The sequence below is a fragment of the Pagrus major genome, chromosome 23, assembly GCF_040436345.1.
Source record: "Pagrus major chromosome 23, Pma_NU_1.0".
Lineage (NCBI taxonomy): Eukaryota > Metazoa > Chordata > Actinopteri > Spariformes > Sparidae > Pagrus > Pagrus major.
The window spans coordinates 11733102-11748918 of record NC_133237.1 but is presented as its reverse complement, the minus strand read 5'-3'; the positions used below and the strand labels follow the sequence as shown (position 1 = coordinate 11748918).

Below are 15817 nucleotides of genomic sequence, written 5' to 3'. Positions count from 1 at the left end.
AGAGGGGAACGAAACATGGGAGAAACGATATTATAGTGGCGGATCGGGCGTCGGCGGGGATCGGGAGCGTTAGATTATTTATTTACCTATTTATTAATTTATTTATTTCCCCTGCCAGTAATGGCTGGGGTCCATGGCTGCGGCTGCTGCTGAGAGGCAGGTGCAATATCATCGACGAAGGCATTTCGTTCCTCGGCATGGACTCAACGAGGGCCGATCCACAGGCCGGCCCGCTGCTCATCCACTGCTCCCCGGATCAGATGCTCCCCGCGGGAGGAGAGCACTAGCTGGGCCGCGTCTGGAGGCGATACATCGGGCTGGTGGTGGAAGAGGAGGGGGCCCTCTTTACATCAAAACATTAGAGTCTATATTCGAGCTCAAGGTTATACACACAGCAACAGCCTGTTTTACTTAAGTGAATCGGTGCTGCTGCAAAATGGCATAAGTTTTCTTTATTAGAGGAAAGACTGATTAAATGTCCCCCTTTTTCTGCTGCTGAGGATCCAGACCTTGTGACAGTCTCGCCTTACAGGCCTGAAAACTGTGTGAGCGCAGCCTCCTCATCTGGAAAACACAAGCCGGCTCCAGCTGCCAAGATGATGGAGCTGCAGATAGACGAGGTGGTCTACCAGGACGACTACGGCTCCGGCTCCGTGATGTCGGAGCGGGTGTCGGGCTTGGCCAACAGCATCTACCGGGAGTTCGAGCGGCTCATCCGCAGCTATGACGAGGAGGTGGTGAAGGAGCTGATGCCGCTGGTGGTGAACGTCCTGGAGAACCTGGACGCGGTGCTGACGGAGAACCAGGAGCACGAAGTGGAGCTGGAGCTGCTGAAGGAGGACAACGAGCAGCTCATCACCCAGTACGAAAGGGAGAAAGCGCTGCGCAAGCAGGCGGAGGAGGTGAGTGATCCACCCGGCTCTGCCCGGGCCTCTAATCATCACAGCCAGCTTCATGGTGCTTCCTTCACAGTCACGGTCTGAACGGGAGGTTTCATCAGACATGTGACTCATGTTTTAGGCCTGTGACATGAGACTGCTGAGCTTATTATAGTCTCACTGTGCTGCTGACACATTGTCCACACTGTTTTCTAACAAGCTGTTAAAAATAGTGTAACCCCCCAAAAAAAACAACAACTCTGAAGTGAATCATACAATAGTAGAGCTGCTTATGAAGTACCCAAATAAAGATGTCCTCATTATGGCTCCACTGATGACCGGCCCTGGCCAATTATTTGATCCAATATTCAGCATTTTTCTGATTATTGGAATCTGACGCAGCATGCAGTCTGCAAAGTAACTAATAACTAAAGTTGCTAAATAGATATAGTGGTTAACAAGTACACTATTTGACTCCAAAATGTAGCGGAGTAGAAGTTTAAAGTTGTAGAAAATGGAAATACTCAAGTGAATTACAAGCAGTGTTTCCTCTACATTCATTCAGGAGAGGTGGACCACCACAGCTGGATAGAATAGGATATTGAATTTTGTAATCTAGATAATAAAACAAAACAAAAAACAAAACACAAACAAGCATAAGGCCCAGTGGCCTTTAGTCATAATCAAATAACTAAATACAAACAAAAGTGCTGCAGTCAATTATAGCAAACCAAAACCAAAACTAAGACAGACAGGGATGGACATGGAACAAATACCATGATGTACCCCCTGCCACCACTGAACACAACTACAGATAACACAGACAAGTATCTCAGTAGCTTGAGTAAATCTACTTAGTTACATTTCATCACTGGAAGAATGTAGGTCTAGTTCAGACATCAGTACAAAGTAAAAGTATGAAGTCCTGCTGGATAAAATACCTCACAGCTGAAGGAGCAGCAGAGTTTATCTAATGTGGTTTCATGGACATTGACCTGATAACATACCGTTTCAGCCGAGACCTCGAGGTCAATATACAGTCACGATGTCACAGACAAAGGAATGTTTCTTTAGGAAATAGAGTAAATATCTACAGCATGAGGGCTGTCAAACACAAGTACATGCAAGGGAACAGCACTAAAGGGTTAAACTAAGGTTAGTCCGGACTGTCACAGCAACACAGTTATATGCCTGAATAACAGCATGAAGCTTTTCCACTACAACAACTGCTCATACTACTACAAAGTCTGCTTACACTTCTATTAAATTACTGGACCTATCTCAGTTTTCCCAATTACAGGTGTTACTGTCACAACTGCTACTTCTACCACCATTATTACCACAACTTATGGTGCTTCCTACACTCTAAATACTGATGCTGGAACTAACAACAGTGACAAACACATTTCTGTTTTCACAGTAAGAAGATGTTAGTTTATGTTTTTCTGTTATAACACCCAAGCTTCCACACAGCACAGCTGTAGTCTCATGCAAATACATAACCATACAATATGCAAAGGACATGATAGCGTATATGCAGTATGTGGTGACAGCCAGGGTGTAAGCATGAGTCTCAGTGGGCGTTTTCACTCGAAAACGCAGCGAGAACGAGGACACAAACAACAAGTGGACATCAATATGGAGCTATCACGTTACGGGCCAGACTCCACCTCCAGCAAATCTTTTTTTTTTCACCCCTCTGTCTTTCTCTGACCTGTGTCACAGCAGCCGTGGGATCCAGCAGGCGATCATAAAGCAACTTTAATCCTCCTCCCATCCAAAGAGGCCTCAGCATATCACTGGCAGCCCTGCTAGTATCAGCTTAGCTCAGCTTTTAGTCTGTTTCATCATCTGTTCTCTCTGCTGTGTTTTCTCCCCATGACGCTTTTCTAGTTTGTTTTCACTGTAAGCTGTTAATTGAGAGAAGACTCACTGGTTCATAGTAAAATGTCAGTGTTGTCATATTTAAGCCTATAACAAAAAACAAAATCATTTATCGTAAAGATGTGGTTGCATTGTGGGTATTGATACTTGAACAGGTACTGCAGGTAACAGCAGGCACTGAGCCAGCTGAGGCCATTGTTTAAATTGAAAGATGGCAACAAGTCCTGTCACATTTTTTTAGGTTTTTTTTTCACATTGATACCAAAACTGAAACTTAAAGTATTCGTGTGATTACTTAACAATGAAGAGAAAATAGAAAACAAAACCATGCACCTTCAAGTGCTGCACAAAAAACAGCAGTATATCCGTAGTGAATGTATCTCAATATACCAAAACTCTTAATTATAAAACATGCATTTGCATTTTTCCACATAGTCTTAAAAACAACATTTTTTCATTCCAGTTAGACGCTGCAACACATTTAATTGTCTGATCCAGCAACTCTTTTCACCAGACAAGTGTAAATCTGTTAACTAGAGCTGCAATGATTAGTTAATTAATGAATTAGTCGATTGAAAGAAAATTAGTTCTGTTTCGGTCATTTTTCAAGTAAAAATAATCAATATTGAAAACAACTGTTAGTTGCAGCCCTTCTTTTTGGTATCCCTGCCCACTTTATCCAATCAGGACAGAGAAGTCCATTAAGAGGCGGTCCTGTCTGCTCGGGTAACACACAGAAATCAGGATCCTCTTGCTCTGGTACGTGCATCGGCAATGGCAGAACAAGGGAAGCTACCCATTCCAGCGCTCCTGTTTACGGTTTATACTACCAGACAGGTCAAGCGATGAAAAGCGTTTGAAGAAAATAAAGAAGCGAAAGAAAGCTGCCAGAAAAAAATAAAAGAGTTGTGCGTTTGTGGTGACGTAGAGAGAAGGGAGGGGATTGCTACCTGCAAAACAATAAACAGGAAGTTAGCTAAAAATGATGACAACACTTACAGCAGCTTTCATTTTCTGTATCCAGGGAAGGTTTTGGCAAGTGTGCCAGCACACTGACGCAGAGGAGCGGCTGGCTTTTCTTCTGCCGACTGTCAAACAGTTCACTGAAGCAGTACTCTGCTCAGTAGTCTAACAAGCGTATATGTAGTGGTATTTTTCACTTCAAGACATTGTCAGGGATATTACGACAAAGTCCAGGACTTATTTCCATCGTGGTCCCAGGTGTTCAATCAGGCCATCCTCAATATAACTAAAAGGAGACAGCCGTACAGCATCCGAGGCGGGAAACACACAATCTACTTACAGATAACACATGCCAGTAAAAATAAAATAATGATACATGTATATTTAAAAAAAACAAAAAACAAAACGATTTCAGTGTATCAAAGTTACCATGACCTTATTTGGAGATGTTGTCTCATAGCTTCTGTAAAAAGCTATCTTTCATAACAATCCTACACCTATTATTTGTTAAGCATCAGCCTTATTTATAGTATTTTTCAAAGTAGTTATTAACCAATTCAGACTGATACAGTCATCCTCAGGACTGAAAGATCATTTGCAGCAAGCCAAAGAAGCCGATTTACGTTTGTGTTTAAATTAGGTAACACATTTGATTGGAACAAATAAACAGACTATTTTCTGACTATCAGAGGGGTGTAATGGGGGATGGGATGACGTGCGATGGGTGGGAGATCACAGAAAATCAATAGTGCACAGAGCACACTGAGGGAGCCTGGCACTGTAACCTGATTTGTGCTTATGAGGAGCAGAGACAGAACAACAATAGAGAGAAAGACACAGACTGGGGTTTAGAAAGCTGCAGAATGAGAGAGTAAACGCACAGTCCCGATCGGACAGAGGAAAAGGCTAATAAGAAGAAAAGGCAGCGAGAGAGAGAATGTCAGAGCCTGAGGAAAACAATAACACAGCCTCTCTCTGCAAGACACAGCAAAAAGCAGCTCAGATTACAAGGTTATTAGGCTCTGGCTAATGGTAAACAAAGCCACAACTCCCTGTCTGCTTGTATAGCCCTCACCAAGATATCCAAGATTACAGCTCTTAAGGTGAAGTTAACAAATTCAGCCATTTTGTAGCATCCTTGTTTTGCTCTGAGGCCTCCAGCTGGAATGATCCGTCACTGTGTATCACTAACTGTGTTGGTTTCACGCTTCTCAGCGTGTGATCACAGTAAAAGATTGATCATCTTTGCATTACCAGACCAAACACTTATCACCTTCTGTTTGCTTTAGTCGGTTAAAGACAAAAGCAATGATTGCAGATTCAACATCTCAAATCAACCTTTCCTCAAGGTTTTATACTAATCACAAGCAAATACAGAGTTCATATTACACTGCATGCTATCGTTTTCATGCTACTGTCAGTGTTTGCTTAGAAAGTGTAAATGGTTGGAAGTGTGACCACATTGCAGTCAAACGCACTTAGCTACAGTTTGTCAGGAAAGCAAACTAATGTATTATTCCTGCTGGACAGAAAACACAACATTCCTGCCCATAAATCCATACACTGTCCTTTTATAAAGCAGCACTATGTTTTTTAAGTCTCCGGTCACCAAACCACTACATACTGCATTTTAATAGCAAATACTCTGGAGATTGGAGAGGTTAGGTGTCAGTAGTAGATAGACGAGTGTGTTTGAAGGGCGTTACTGTCGGACTGTTCCCAATTCAAGGAGAGAGGAGGAAGGATATTATTTTGTGATGCTGTAGTCTGCTGCTCTGAAAGTAGAACCACTGTTCAGGAAGGTTGTCAGGATTACAGAATTTTAAACTTCAATGCAAAACTAGTATCAAACAGTGATACCACAGCAAAAGGATAAAAAGTACCAAGCACAAAAATAAGGATAGTGTGCATGAGATTTTATATTCTTATATTTGTAGCAAAGGTTATAAAAAAAAGGCGTTCATTCGGCTTGGTAGTTGATATATTCACCTTTACTGAGTCACATTTTTTGTTATTATTTTGAAGCTTGTCTTTTTAAATGATCTTGCAAGAAGCGTAGCATCTGTGCAATATTTCAGTTCTCTCCTCTGCTCTGTAGCTGAAATGACTAATTGGTTCATTTTCCTGCTAAAATCCACTCTGCATCTGACAAACAAGTCAGAATTGTTGTTCTTCACAGTGTTAGATATCAGTAGTAACTGTCGTATCAAGCTGTAGGTCACATACTGTAGCAGCTGCTTTTTTGTTATGTGTGTATCTGCTGCATACTCCTGGCTCAGTGGTCTCCCGGCAGTCGGAGGATTACAGTATTAAGACTTTGTGAACTTGCTGCACTGAAAAAAGGACGTCATTGTGAACAGCTTTAGAAAAAAAATACCCAAACAGGAAGTGTATTGGAGAAGCAGGCAACTCTGTGTTTGCCTATTCTAGTTCCTCAGTAACAAGTTTATGTGTACATTGTCAGACCAACAGAGGTATTTTAAAGAGCTGCTGACAAACTGCAACCTTTTTGTAAAAGACAGAGCTTTTAAATACAACATGTTTCTCACCTAAACACTGTTTCTGATTTATGCAGGAGACTGAAAATTCAAAACAGTCACTGAAAGGTGATAATAATAATCACAGGACAACATTGTGTATTGACCACATGCAGAGTTATCTGAGTCTCATTTGAATGTATTTCCAGCTGTGTTAAAACCAGATTTTTGTCTATGTGTCTTCCATCAGAAATTCATTGAATTCGAGGATGCGTTGGAAGCGGAGAAGAAGGACCTGCAGGTGCAGGTGGAGTTCCTGGAGCTGCAGGGGAAACAGCTGGAGCTCAAGACAAAGAACTATTCTGACCAGAGTGAGTGGACAACCTTATCAAGAGCTTAATATATTGAACATGCAGCTTTCCAGCTGTTTTCCTTTAGATACAAGATAAAGTAACACTAAAGCTCAGGAACTGAAACCCTGGTCTGCTTTTGTTACTTGTCAGTACCTTTTGAATCTTGGCATACATATTTGATTGGCTGTTTGGTTTTGTATTCTTGCCATCTGCACTTGGCTTTTTTCTTGATGTTTATTTTTGTCAGGATTTACAGTGGAGTTTAGACCCAAATAGCTAAATAACTAATGTTTAATCCAGTATTTTAGCAAGCAACAAAACCTCTTGGCGTTGCTATACCTCATTCAACTGTCGGGAAATTATATTTCATTGTCAAAGCCCTCGTGTTTAATTGGTGACAAGTTATATAGTGAATTAGTCATTTGTAAAGGATTACAGCATTTGAATCCATTACTTTTTTCTCCTTGCTCCAACAATTTTCACTTCTCTCTCTCTGTCTCTCAGTCACTCGGTTGGAGGAGCGAGAATCCGACATGAAAAAAGAATACAATGCTCTGCACCAGCGTCACACTGAGGTAAGATCAGCCCAACAGTTTTTCAATTGGAGTCCCAAATCTATACTTCCAACATCTGACACACTGACTAAATTGTTGATATTATCACTCTCGAATGCTCCAGGCATGACCTCAATGCAGTACCATTGTAACGTGGCAGTTATAGTGCAAAAGAGACTTTAGGTAGGAGCAGAAATGTGGTAAAGGAGCATAATGCTTTGCTTTTGGCCCATTTCTTTACTGATTTTACATAGATTTTACATTGGGGCCACCGCAGACTATTTCATCAAATCCATGCAATGTTGTTTTACATGTTAATGTTTTATCCTACCTCTCTGTCAGCTGTTGGTTTCTGCAAAAACAATGGCTGCCTGGAATGTAGAGAAACACAATTGAACACAAGGCGTGTGCATTAAAAAGTGGGCAGCATTCAAATAAGTCTTATGTGATTTGTAGTAAATAAACAACAATATGCAAAAGCCCCAGCATGGTCCTTTGAGCATTTTAATCTCACAATCTGATTTTGGTTCACAGAATGTTTTCCAACAGTTATCCAACATTTAGTAGATTATAGATTTTGTAATTAAATCACTCTAATCCTTACATGCACCTCATTTACTCTCATGTTTTAACGACAAGTGACAAGTTTTTTCTCACATTTTTTCTTGTCCTTGTGGTTCACAGATGATTCAGACGTACGTCGAGCACATAGAGCGGTCCAAAATGCAGCAGGCGGGGAGCAACAGCCAATCAGAAGGCCCCGGCTGTGGACGAACGTGAGTCGTTGTGTGCGTGTGTTTGTGTGTCGGGGGTCACGCATTTATCTTTAATCCTAACATTCATCCAATCCATCGTCTTGTTGCTGATGTTTTGTGTTTTGTCCTGAACATATTAGGCTTTTCACGTGTCGACACGCTCATTGTGTTGACGCTGGTACTTGTTTGTCAGCAGCCATGATGAACAGCTGGTACTTCCCACTGACAGGAGAGGATAGGAAGTGTACAAGGAAGCCTGGCAGCCATTATGAGTCTTGTGGGAAATTAGAAAAAAAGAGAGTTTGGAGTTTATTTGCCAGTTGAGCATGAAGCGAGACGAGGAGTGGGACATCTGGTGCCGCTTCTTTAGCTGAACTGCAGATTAGTCGCCTTCTGCAACATGTACAATATAACCACAGTATCTTAAATATATAGTCAGCTACACTGTTGATACAAAGACATCCTAATCCTACAAATCTTCTTGAATGAGTCCAGTGTTAGCTCTCGATGGTTTGTGTTAGGATAGATTAACAAACTGTTGAAGTGGTTGTAAATTAAGACAATCCCCAAAAGTGCAGAATGAGATGAGATGAGTTTTGTGTGTTTTCATGTGTCATGGCATGTTTCTGTCTTCTGTCTTTCTCTAATTGGTGTCTGTCTGTCTTGCTGGCTTGCTCTCTGTGCTGCTGTTTGCACAGTCATCGCCACACATGGAGGAAAAGGTAAATCCAACAAGGTCCCACAGCTGCCTCCACACCTCCTCCCTCCCTCAGCTCCGCCGTCTAAACCGGCCTGCTTTGACTTCATAGTATTCCCTTACGCGTGTACTTTATTAATTATTGATGCCTGTGACAATATATTATCTTGAATGCATCAATAATGTTGCCTTTAATAATGAAGAATGATATAAGGAATGGTTCAGAGCTCATGATAAACAGTTTGCTCCATCTACCTTCTCCTCTTTCTCCCTCATGAGTTGCTGGTGTCTGTCTGCCTGCTCTGCTTGTCTTGCCTGTCTCTCTTCCAAACGTGAAACCATTATAATACGCAAAGTGGAGTCAGTTATATGGATGAAGATTAAGCAAAGAAGAAATTGGAGAAATTATGCAGTTCTTTCTTTTGTAGGAATTAAATCTGTACATGTCTGATGTTTCATAAAGTAGCAGATATAAGTAGATGTGGATGCCTGCAGAGACAGTTACAGTCTCTGTCGTTCATATGGTCCAAAGTCTTCGCTTAGCTAATCAGGCTTACAAGGAACTAATTCCTGTACAGTACATTAAATGAATATCTTGTATATGATCCTAATTGGGCTGTACCGAATGCCATTTTTTCTGTTGTCTTATTATATGACATCATCTCCCTAAAAAAATGTCAAAATACTTCAACAAAGTTATCAGTTTTAATATTGGTGGAGCCGGAATAAGTCTTTTTTGTTATTATGGTTATTATACAAATATAATTCATGGTTTCCCTTTGTGTGCAGCGAGTGGGAGCAAACAGTTCTTTGACTGCAGTGAAAAAGGGATTTTTTATGGGCGAAATGCCAACAAATATGATTGAAGTTGAATATTTCCTCAGATAAATAATAAGCTGTACATTTTGGAAAGGATTTTGTCTATCTTTTTTCAATTCATTTTGACTTTTGGACTTTACTGCACTCTGGATTTACTGGAAATGTTTGGATCACACAAGAATCACGCTAGAATCTAATTCTAGAAATAGTTTAATGCTAATAATGTTAGTGTAGGCTCATCTTTAATCGACTGTCACCGCTATGAATGAAGCCTTGGAGCTTTGAATCGTTGGGTACAGCCCTGAATCAGATAGTTGTGGTATTCCTTATAATGTAACCCTGTGTTGAGTTTTCTACCTGTTGTTGCCAATGTTAATGCTCTGAATGACTTGCATCAGTATTCCTTTTAAATTAAGAAAAGCTTTTGAGGAAAATGTGTGTGGACTGGACTGCATGCCTTCAAAGCCCTTGTTGCTTCTAGTTGTCAGGCTTGTTAATGAGCAGTTTTGCCTTTACCCTAATATCCCTATCCCTGTCGTGTTTTATTTCCTTACTACTCAATTTTAATATATCAGGATGTGGGTTTCATCGCAAGCATTCGCTGTTTCTTTGTGGAGTCATGTATGTGTTTGTTTCTTCTGGGTGCTCTGGTAAAAACATACATTTTTTTTTACTTTTGCTAAGAGTTAGATGAGAAGATTGACACCACTCTCATGTCTGCACACTAAATATGAAGCTACAGCCAGCAGCCAGTTAGCTTAGCTTAGCATGAAGTCCAGAACAGCTAGCCTGGCTCTGTCCGAAGGTAAAAAAATCCACCTACAAGCACCTCTTAAACTCTTTCTGTTTAACAAGGGTTATCTCCTGGGCTAGGATGAGCTAGCCAGCTGATGGTTGTAGCTTCATATTTACTGTGCAGACATGAGAGTGGTGTCAATCTTCTCATCTAACCCTCAGCAAGAAAGCAAAGAAGAGACATGTTGAACCATTATTCAACCTGTAGTGGAATGTAATTAAGTACATTTACTACATTTTACTGGTACTGTACCATTCCATGATACTTTATACTTCTACTCCATTACATTTCTGGGGGAAATGTATTTTTTACTCCAGTACATTTATTTTACACTTACAGTTACTAGTTACTTTTAACATAAAAAAAACATGACATTCTTATATGACATAATGTAGTACTGTACTACCCATTAGTATACAAAGTATGTAAAATGAGCTCCACATTGATGAAATTCAACATTAAATTGTATTTGTTAGTGATAAAAACAGAATAATGATACAATAATTTATAACACTTTAAATGAGCCATTCTGTATAATAAGTACTTTTACTTTTGATATTTCAGCTTTTACCTGTAATGGAGTATTTTCAGACCATGGTATTTCTACTTTTAAAGGAGTAAAGGATTTGAAAACTTGTTCCACCACTGGTTTCAACATTATGTTGAAATATCGACCAGGTTGTTTTGCACCTTGCATCTAATGCATGCCAGGTTGCCTGGACAAGAAAAATGTATTAAATATAATAAATGAGTAATCAATAATCAGTCTCACCTAAGAATCCACTTTTCTCTGTGTCCTTTCTGCCAGCAGCAAAGCGGAGCGGCCGCCGTCATTGAGCCTCTACCCCAACGTCGAGGGCATGGTACGTGGGGGTCTCGGGGGGGCTAGGATGATGCCCGGGAAGGACATCTGGCAGGTCAGCGAGCTCGGCCAGTCTACCTTCTGCTCCGCCTATCAGGTGGGACGGACAGTGGATCTGTCCTCCTCCACGACCACAACCGCAACCTGGGGTGTGGAAGGAGGGAGGGGCAGCCTTATTGCTGCCCGTCCCGCTAGCCACGCCCACATGGACCACCTACCCCCTCACGCCTGCTTGTGTCGCTTTAGAGGAAACTAGTTTTATTACACTGTAAATCTTAAAAGTCCGATTTGTTAGGTGTAAATGTTGACTCAAGCAAGCAGGGGTCCATATTGTTTTTCCATGGAGTTTTCTTTATAACTGTGATTATTTTACTGTGAGATCATGGAGCTTCTACCATACGTCCTCATCTTTTAGTTTAATTGTGCATTAAGTGTTTCCAAATGTCCCTTTAAAGAAAAAGTATGCTACTCATAATTTTATAGCATCAGTGAAAGAAACAGCAAAGGTAAGAGGGAACAGAGGACAGTGTTGATTTCTTGTTGTGGCATCTGCTGTTGTTCAGCTCCTGAGAACATACATGCAGGTTAAAGTGCACATTTTAGGAGTTATAGTAAGCATGTAATCAACTTGACCTACTGACTTCCTTATACAATTCAAAAAGGAAATACTTCAACATAAAACAGCCAAGTAATCTGCACAGTTGAGTTTCATGCAGCAAGAACAACAATTCACTGAACATTAAATGTTTTTTTGTTTTTTTTAATATATCAAAATATACCAAAAATCAAAATATAAAAAATATACCAAAAATACACCAAATTTGCCCAAAACATGACTTCACATCTTTAAAATCAAGAGTGCAAATTGGGCATCCATGATTCAAAACTTCAGAACAACCTAAATGTTACGTGATACTACATCATGTGTTATTTATAATGAGAATATGAAGACAAAAATAACTAAAGTTGTGCCACAAAACATGGAGCTGCTTTCAAGAAAGTAAAGTCATAATTGACTCTATCTGACTAGCAGAAATACAACGAGTTGTGCAGGTGTTATAGGTAAAAAGTCTGCCTCCACTATGTGACGCTCATATAATGCTGATTGTCTCTTGTTCCCATGTTCTCGTCTCATGTCACCACTAAACATTAAGGAGGATGGATCAGAGTCCGACTCAGTGGCGGCCACACCCAGCAGCACGGGAAGCAAGTCCAACACACCCACCTCCTCCGTCCCCTCCGCCACGGTCACCCCCATCAACGAGGGCTTCCTCCCAAACGCTGAGTTTGATGCCGTGCGGCCCGGGAACCGCAGGAAAAGTGCCAAGCGGCTCAGCCGGAATATGGAGGTGCAGGTTTGCCAGGAGACCAGGAATGTCAGCATTGGTAAGAAGATGTTACTGAAATGTTTCCAGTCTTCTAAAGGTACAGCTGAAATGTAACTCTATGGTGTCTCCGTCATGTTTTTATAGGAATGGGAAGCAGTGATGAGTGGTCAGAGTTTCAGGAGATCATCGATTCTACTCCTGAGCTGGACATGTGTGTGGACCCCCGAGTGTATGGAGGAGGAAACAGGTACAAATACAAAGTGGCTGCATTACATGTACAGCAAAAACAACTCAAAAAGACTCTTAATTTACTATTAGGAATGACAAAGAAAAGCAGCAAATACTATTGTTGCAGCTCTGCTCTGCTCTGGTGTAATAAACAACCTGCAAAGACTTGCGAGCTTGATTTAGGTAATTCAACATTATGTTGTTTTTCTTTGCTGAAGGGATGTCGGGTTTTGTTGAGTACAGATTTGTAGTCAGTTACCTCAAACATGTCGTTTTTCAGTCTCTCCACCCTCAGAAAGTCCTTGAATCTTCAGCTGAAGTTAAAATTTGAAAATGACCATAGACAACATGTTACACATGCGCAGGACTGCCATAAAGTGTCATATTTTGATGAATGAATTAAAAATAGACTTCATGTTCATTGTTTGCATTTAGAGGAGTTCTTTAACCCTTTCAAAGCTGTTTTTAGATACATATAGTTTGCTGCTGTTTACCTGGTGAAAGTCACAATTGAACTTTTTTGTTGCCTCTTTCACTGCCTCTGTCTGAATATCTAATGTGTGTTTCAGCCCCTCGCAGGGCATAGTGAACGAGGCCTTTGGCATCAACACCGACTCTCTCTACCACGAGATCAAAGACGCCAAGTCGGACATCATCGGCGATGTGGATGCAGGTGCTGAGTTGCTAGGTATGAAAAGAACATAGATTCATCAATCCAAATACTTTTTTTGGAGCCCTGAAGCTTGGCAGTGAAGTTGAAGCAAATTCTGCCGTCAACTCACTTTAGTGGTATCCTTCTCTTTTGGTCACGGTCAAGTATTTCAAATGAAATGCCTGAAAACTGCAGCTTATTATCTTCCTGGTGGAAGTGAAGCTTCTACTTCTACTGCCAATCTGTGATATTACTCAGTAATATCAGATTAAGTGTAGATCCAAAGTAAGGGTGGATGCATGTGCGTGTTGCACAGAGCCAGCATTTGTATTTACTTTGCGTTACTGCAGGGCAGGAGCTCCATGTGAAGCTGTTTGACTGTTTTTGTTTTTATTTTACCCTGCATGGCTGAGGCTGCAGTACACTTCATGCCAGCAGCTCCATACAATCCCTCAGTGGCTGCACGCCCAACCTCAGCTGCCCATTCATGCAGTGTTATACAATGTTATTATTTCTTTTTCTTTCTACCATTTTTTTTTCTCTCTTTTCAAAGGTTGTGATCTTATTTTTAAAAGTTGAATTTGTTATTTTTAAGAGATTTCATTACACGTATTATAATTTTTTTGTAATATGTAATATGTCCATTGTCAGTGTCTGTTTTGGGCCAACACAACTAGGTTGATTTGGGGTTTTGATACATTTTCCCCATTTTTTTTTTTTTACAACGGAAAAAAGGGACAAATGACCCCACTTCTTGGCCACCTGTTAATCTCTCACCGATTTTCTTTTTTCCCCTTTTTATGTGCTTCTGCTGGTGACATCCATAGGCGAGTTCTCAGGTGTGTATCTGAGCATGCATTGTTTTTTTTCTTTTACTCTCTCGACTCCTCTCTACTCCCCAAAGTCCACAGCTAAAGTCTAAAGCATAAATCTCAACCAGTGTGAACAGATCAGACAAAAGTGGCATATCTGTTTAATTACTGACAAATATAATGATTCATTTATTGCTTGGAAATCTACTTAATATCCATAAACACAGAGTAAACCTGTTGCATTCGTATTCCTTTAAAGTCACAGTGAAATTATCTAATTAGCTTTACCAGTATACACTTCTCTTACAGACTGACCAGTATGTCCTAATGGTTCACAATGACCCTGCCAGCCTCATATTCAAACAGGAAAAATATAATTTCACTATTTCACTGAGACTTTAAAATCAAACTGATGATGTTTGAGTATATCAGGCCAGATAGCAGCTTTTATGTTTAGTTCTTTGTCCCTGCTGCTCGTCTTCGAACCCACATTAATAAATGCTTATCAGCATCCTCTCTCTCCTCTCTTCCCTTCCTGCCCCTCTCTTTCTTCTTCTCTGATCTGTGGCTTCTCCATTCTTCTTCTTTTGCCTCCAGTCCGCGATGATTTCTTCGGTAAGGCACGCCCTGCCTTCGCTTATGGTCACATTTGCTTGTTATGTCATTCCCTGGCCTCCAGCTTTCATGTCCCTCTGGTTCCTCCTTTGTGTCTGTTTTTCTTGTGGCTTTATATTTACCTTTGCATCTCACCTACCTAAGATCTCCCTATTTATAGAGCATTAAAATAAAAATATCTCTTTGTTCAGAAGGAAAACACTATTAGAGAGTAATGTAATGGTAAAGAGACCGTGAAGGAATCTGAATCAAGATCAACAGCCTTTGTGGTGAACATGATTCAACAGGAGACAACTTCAGCTGGCTTTAAAAGTCCCTAAAGAAAATAAAGATAAATCTTCAGGCTGCTTTACTCACCACGTTTAAAGGTATAATTTGTAGAATATGGCAAGATATTTAGTTTGAAACATTCAATAAATGAACTAATTTTTAACAGAATGTAAAGCTGTGTCTTGTCATCCCTAAAGTCATAGCCTTGATCAGAGCCACTGTAAATCGCCTCCTTACTGTATCCCCTATTGTCAAACTGACCTCAGTTGGTCTCAGAGGCTGTGTTCGGTCCCAGTTCAGTGTCCAGCTGTGTTCACTCTGACATCAGACTGCCAAATCCAGTTGAACTGAGCCCTGTCACCCGTTTGGGCTCCCCCCTGTGATCTGAGGTCCCAGTCCAGACCACTGACTCCATGCTTTACAGGGCCAGGAGCTAATTAGCTAGCCCTAGCCAAGGATAGCTAGCAAAGAGCAGCATTTTTTGGTACTCTGGTTATTTGCTGCCCTATATATTTTTTAAGCTACCTTCGAAATTCTGACCATATTCTACAAATGACACCTTTAAAGTCCAAGATTTGAGTTATTTATCAAGAGAGATATTGATTTTAGGTAAAAGGTGGAAATTAGCAGTTTGTCATCCAGAGTGTTGCAGTTAAAATGGCCAGACTGTGTTACCTGAAGTAGACACAAGTTTTTTTCCACCTCTGCAGTCACATTACGTATCACTACACAAACATTGCAGTGTTTTTCAATCCAGTGTCCACTGAGGATCATTTTCTCTGTAAAACAAAAAACACACACAAACCATCACCAGTCTTTTGTAATTTACAGTTGCCTTTTGCTGTTGTTTTGTTTGTTGCTATGTGTGTGCTTG

General features: G+C 40.6%; 1 protein-coding gene across 1 annotated transcript in view; it reads left to right on the top strand.

The window, feature by feature from the left end:
- Nucleotides 1–596: 596 nt before the first annotated feature.
- mapk8ip3 (mitogen-activated protein kinase 8 interacting protein 3) overlaps nt 597–15817 on the top strand; it is a 29192-nt gene continuing 13971 nt past the window's right edge. The window contains exons 1-9 of the mRNA XM_073494262.1: nt 597–902; nt 6453–6573; nt 7060–7130; nt 7794–7885; nt 10988–11039; nt 12193–12424; nt 12511–12613; nt 13164–13282; nt 14074–14085. Coding sequence (XP_073350363.1) covers nt 597–902; nt 6453–6573; nt 7060–7130; nt 7794–7885; nt 10988–11039; nt 12193–12424; nt 12511–12613; nt 13164–13282; nt 14074–14085 — 1108 coding nt within the window. The remainder of the gene's footprint in view (nt 903–6452; nt 6574–7059; nt 7131–7793; nt 7886–10987; nt 11040–12192; nt 12425–12510; nt 12614–13163; nt 13283–14073; nt 14086–15817) is intronic.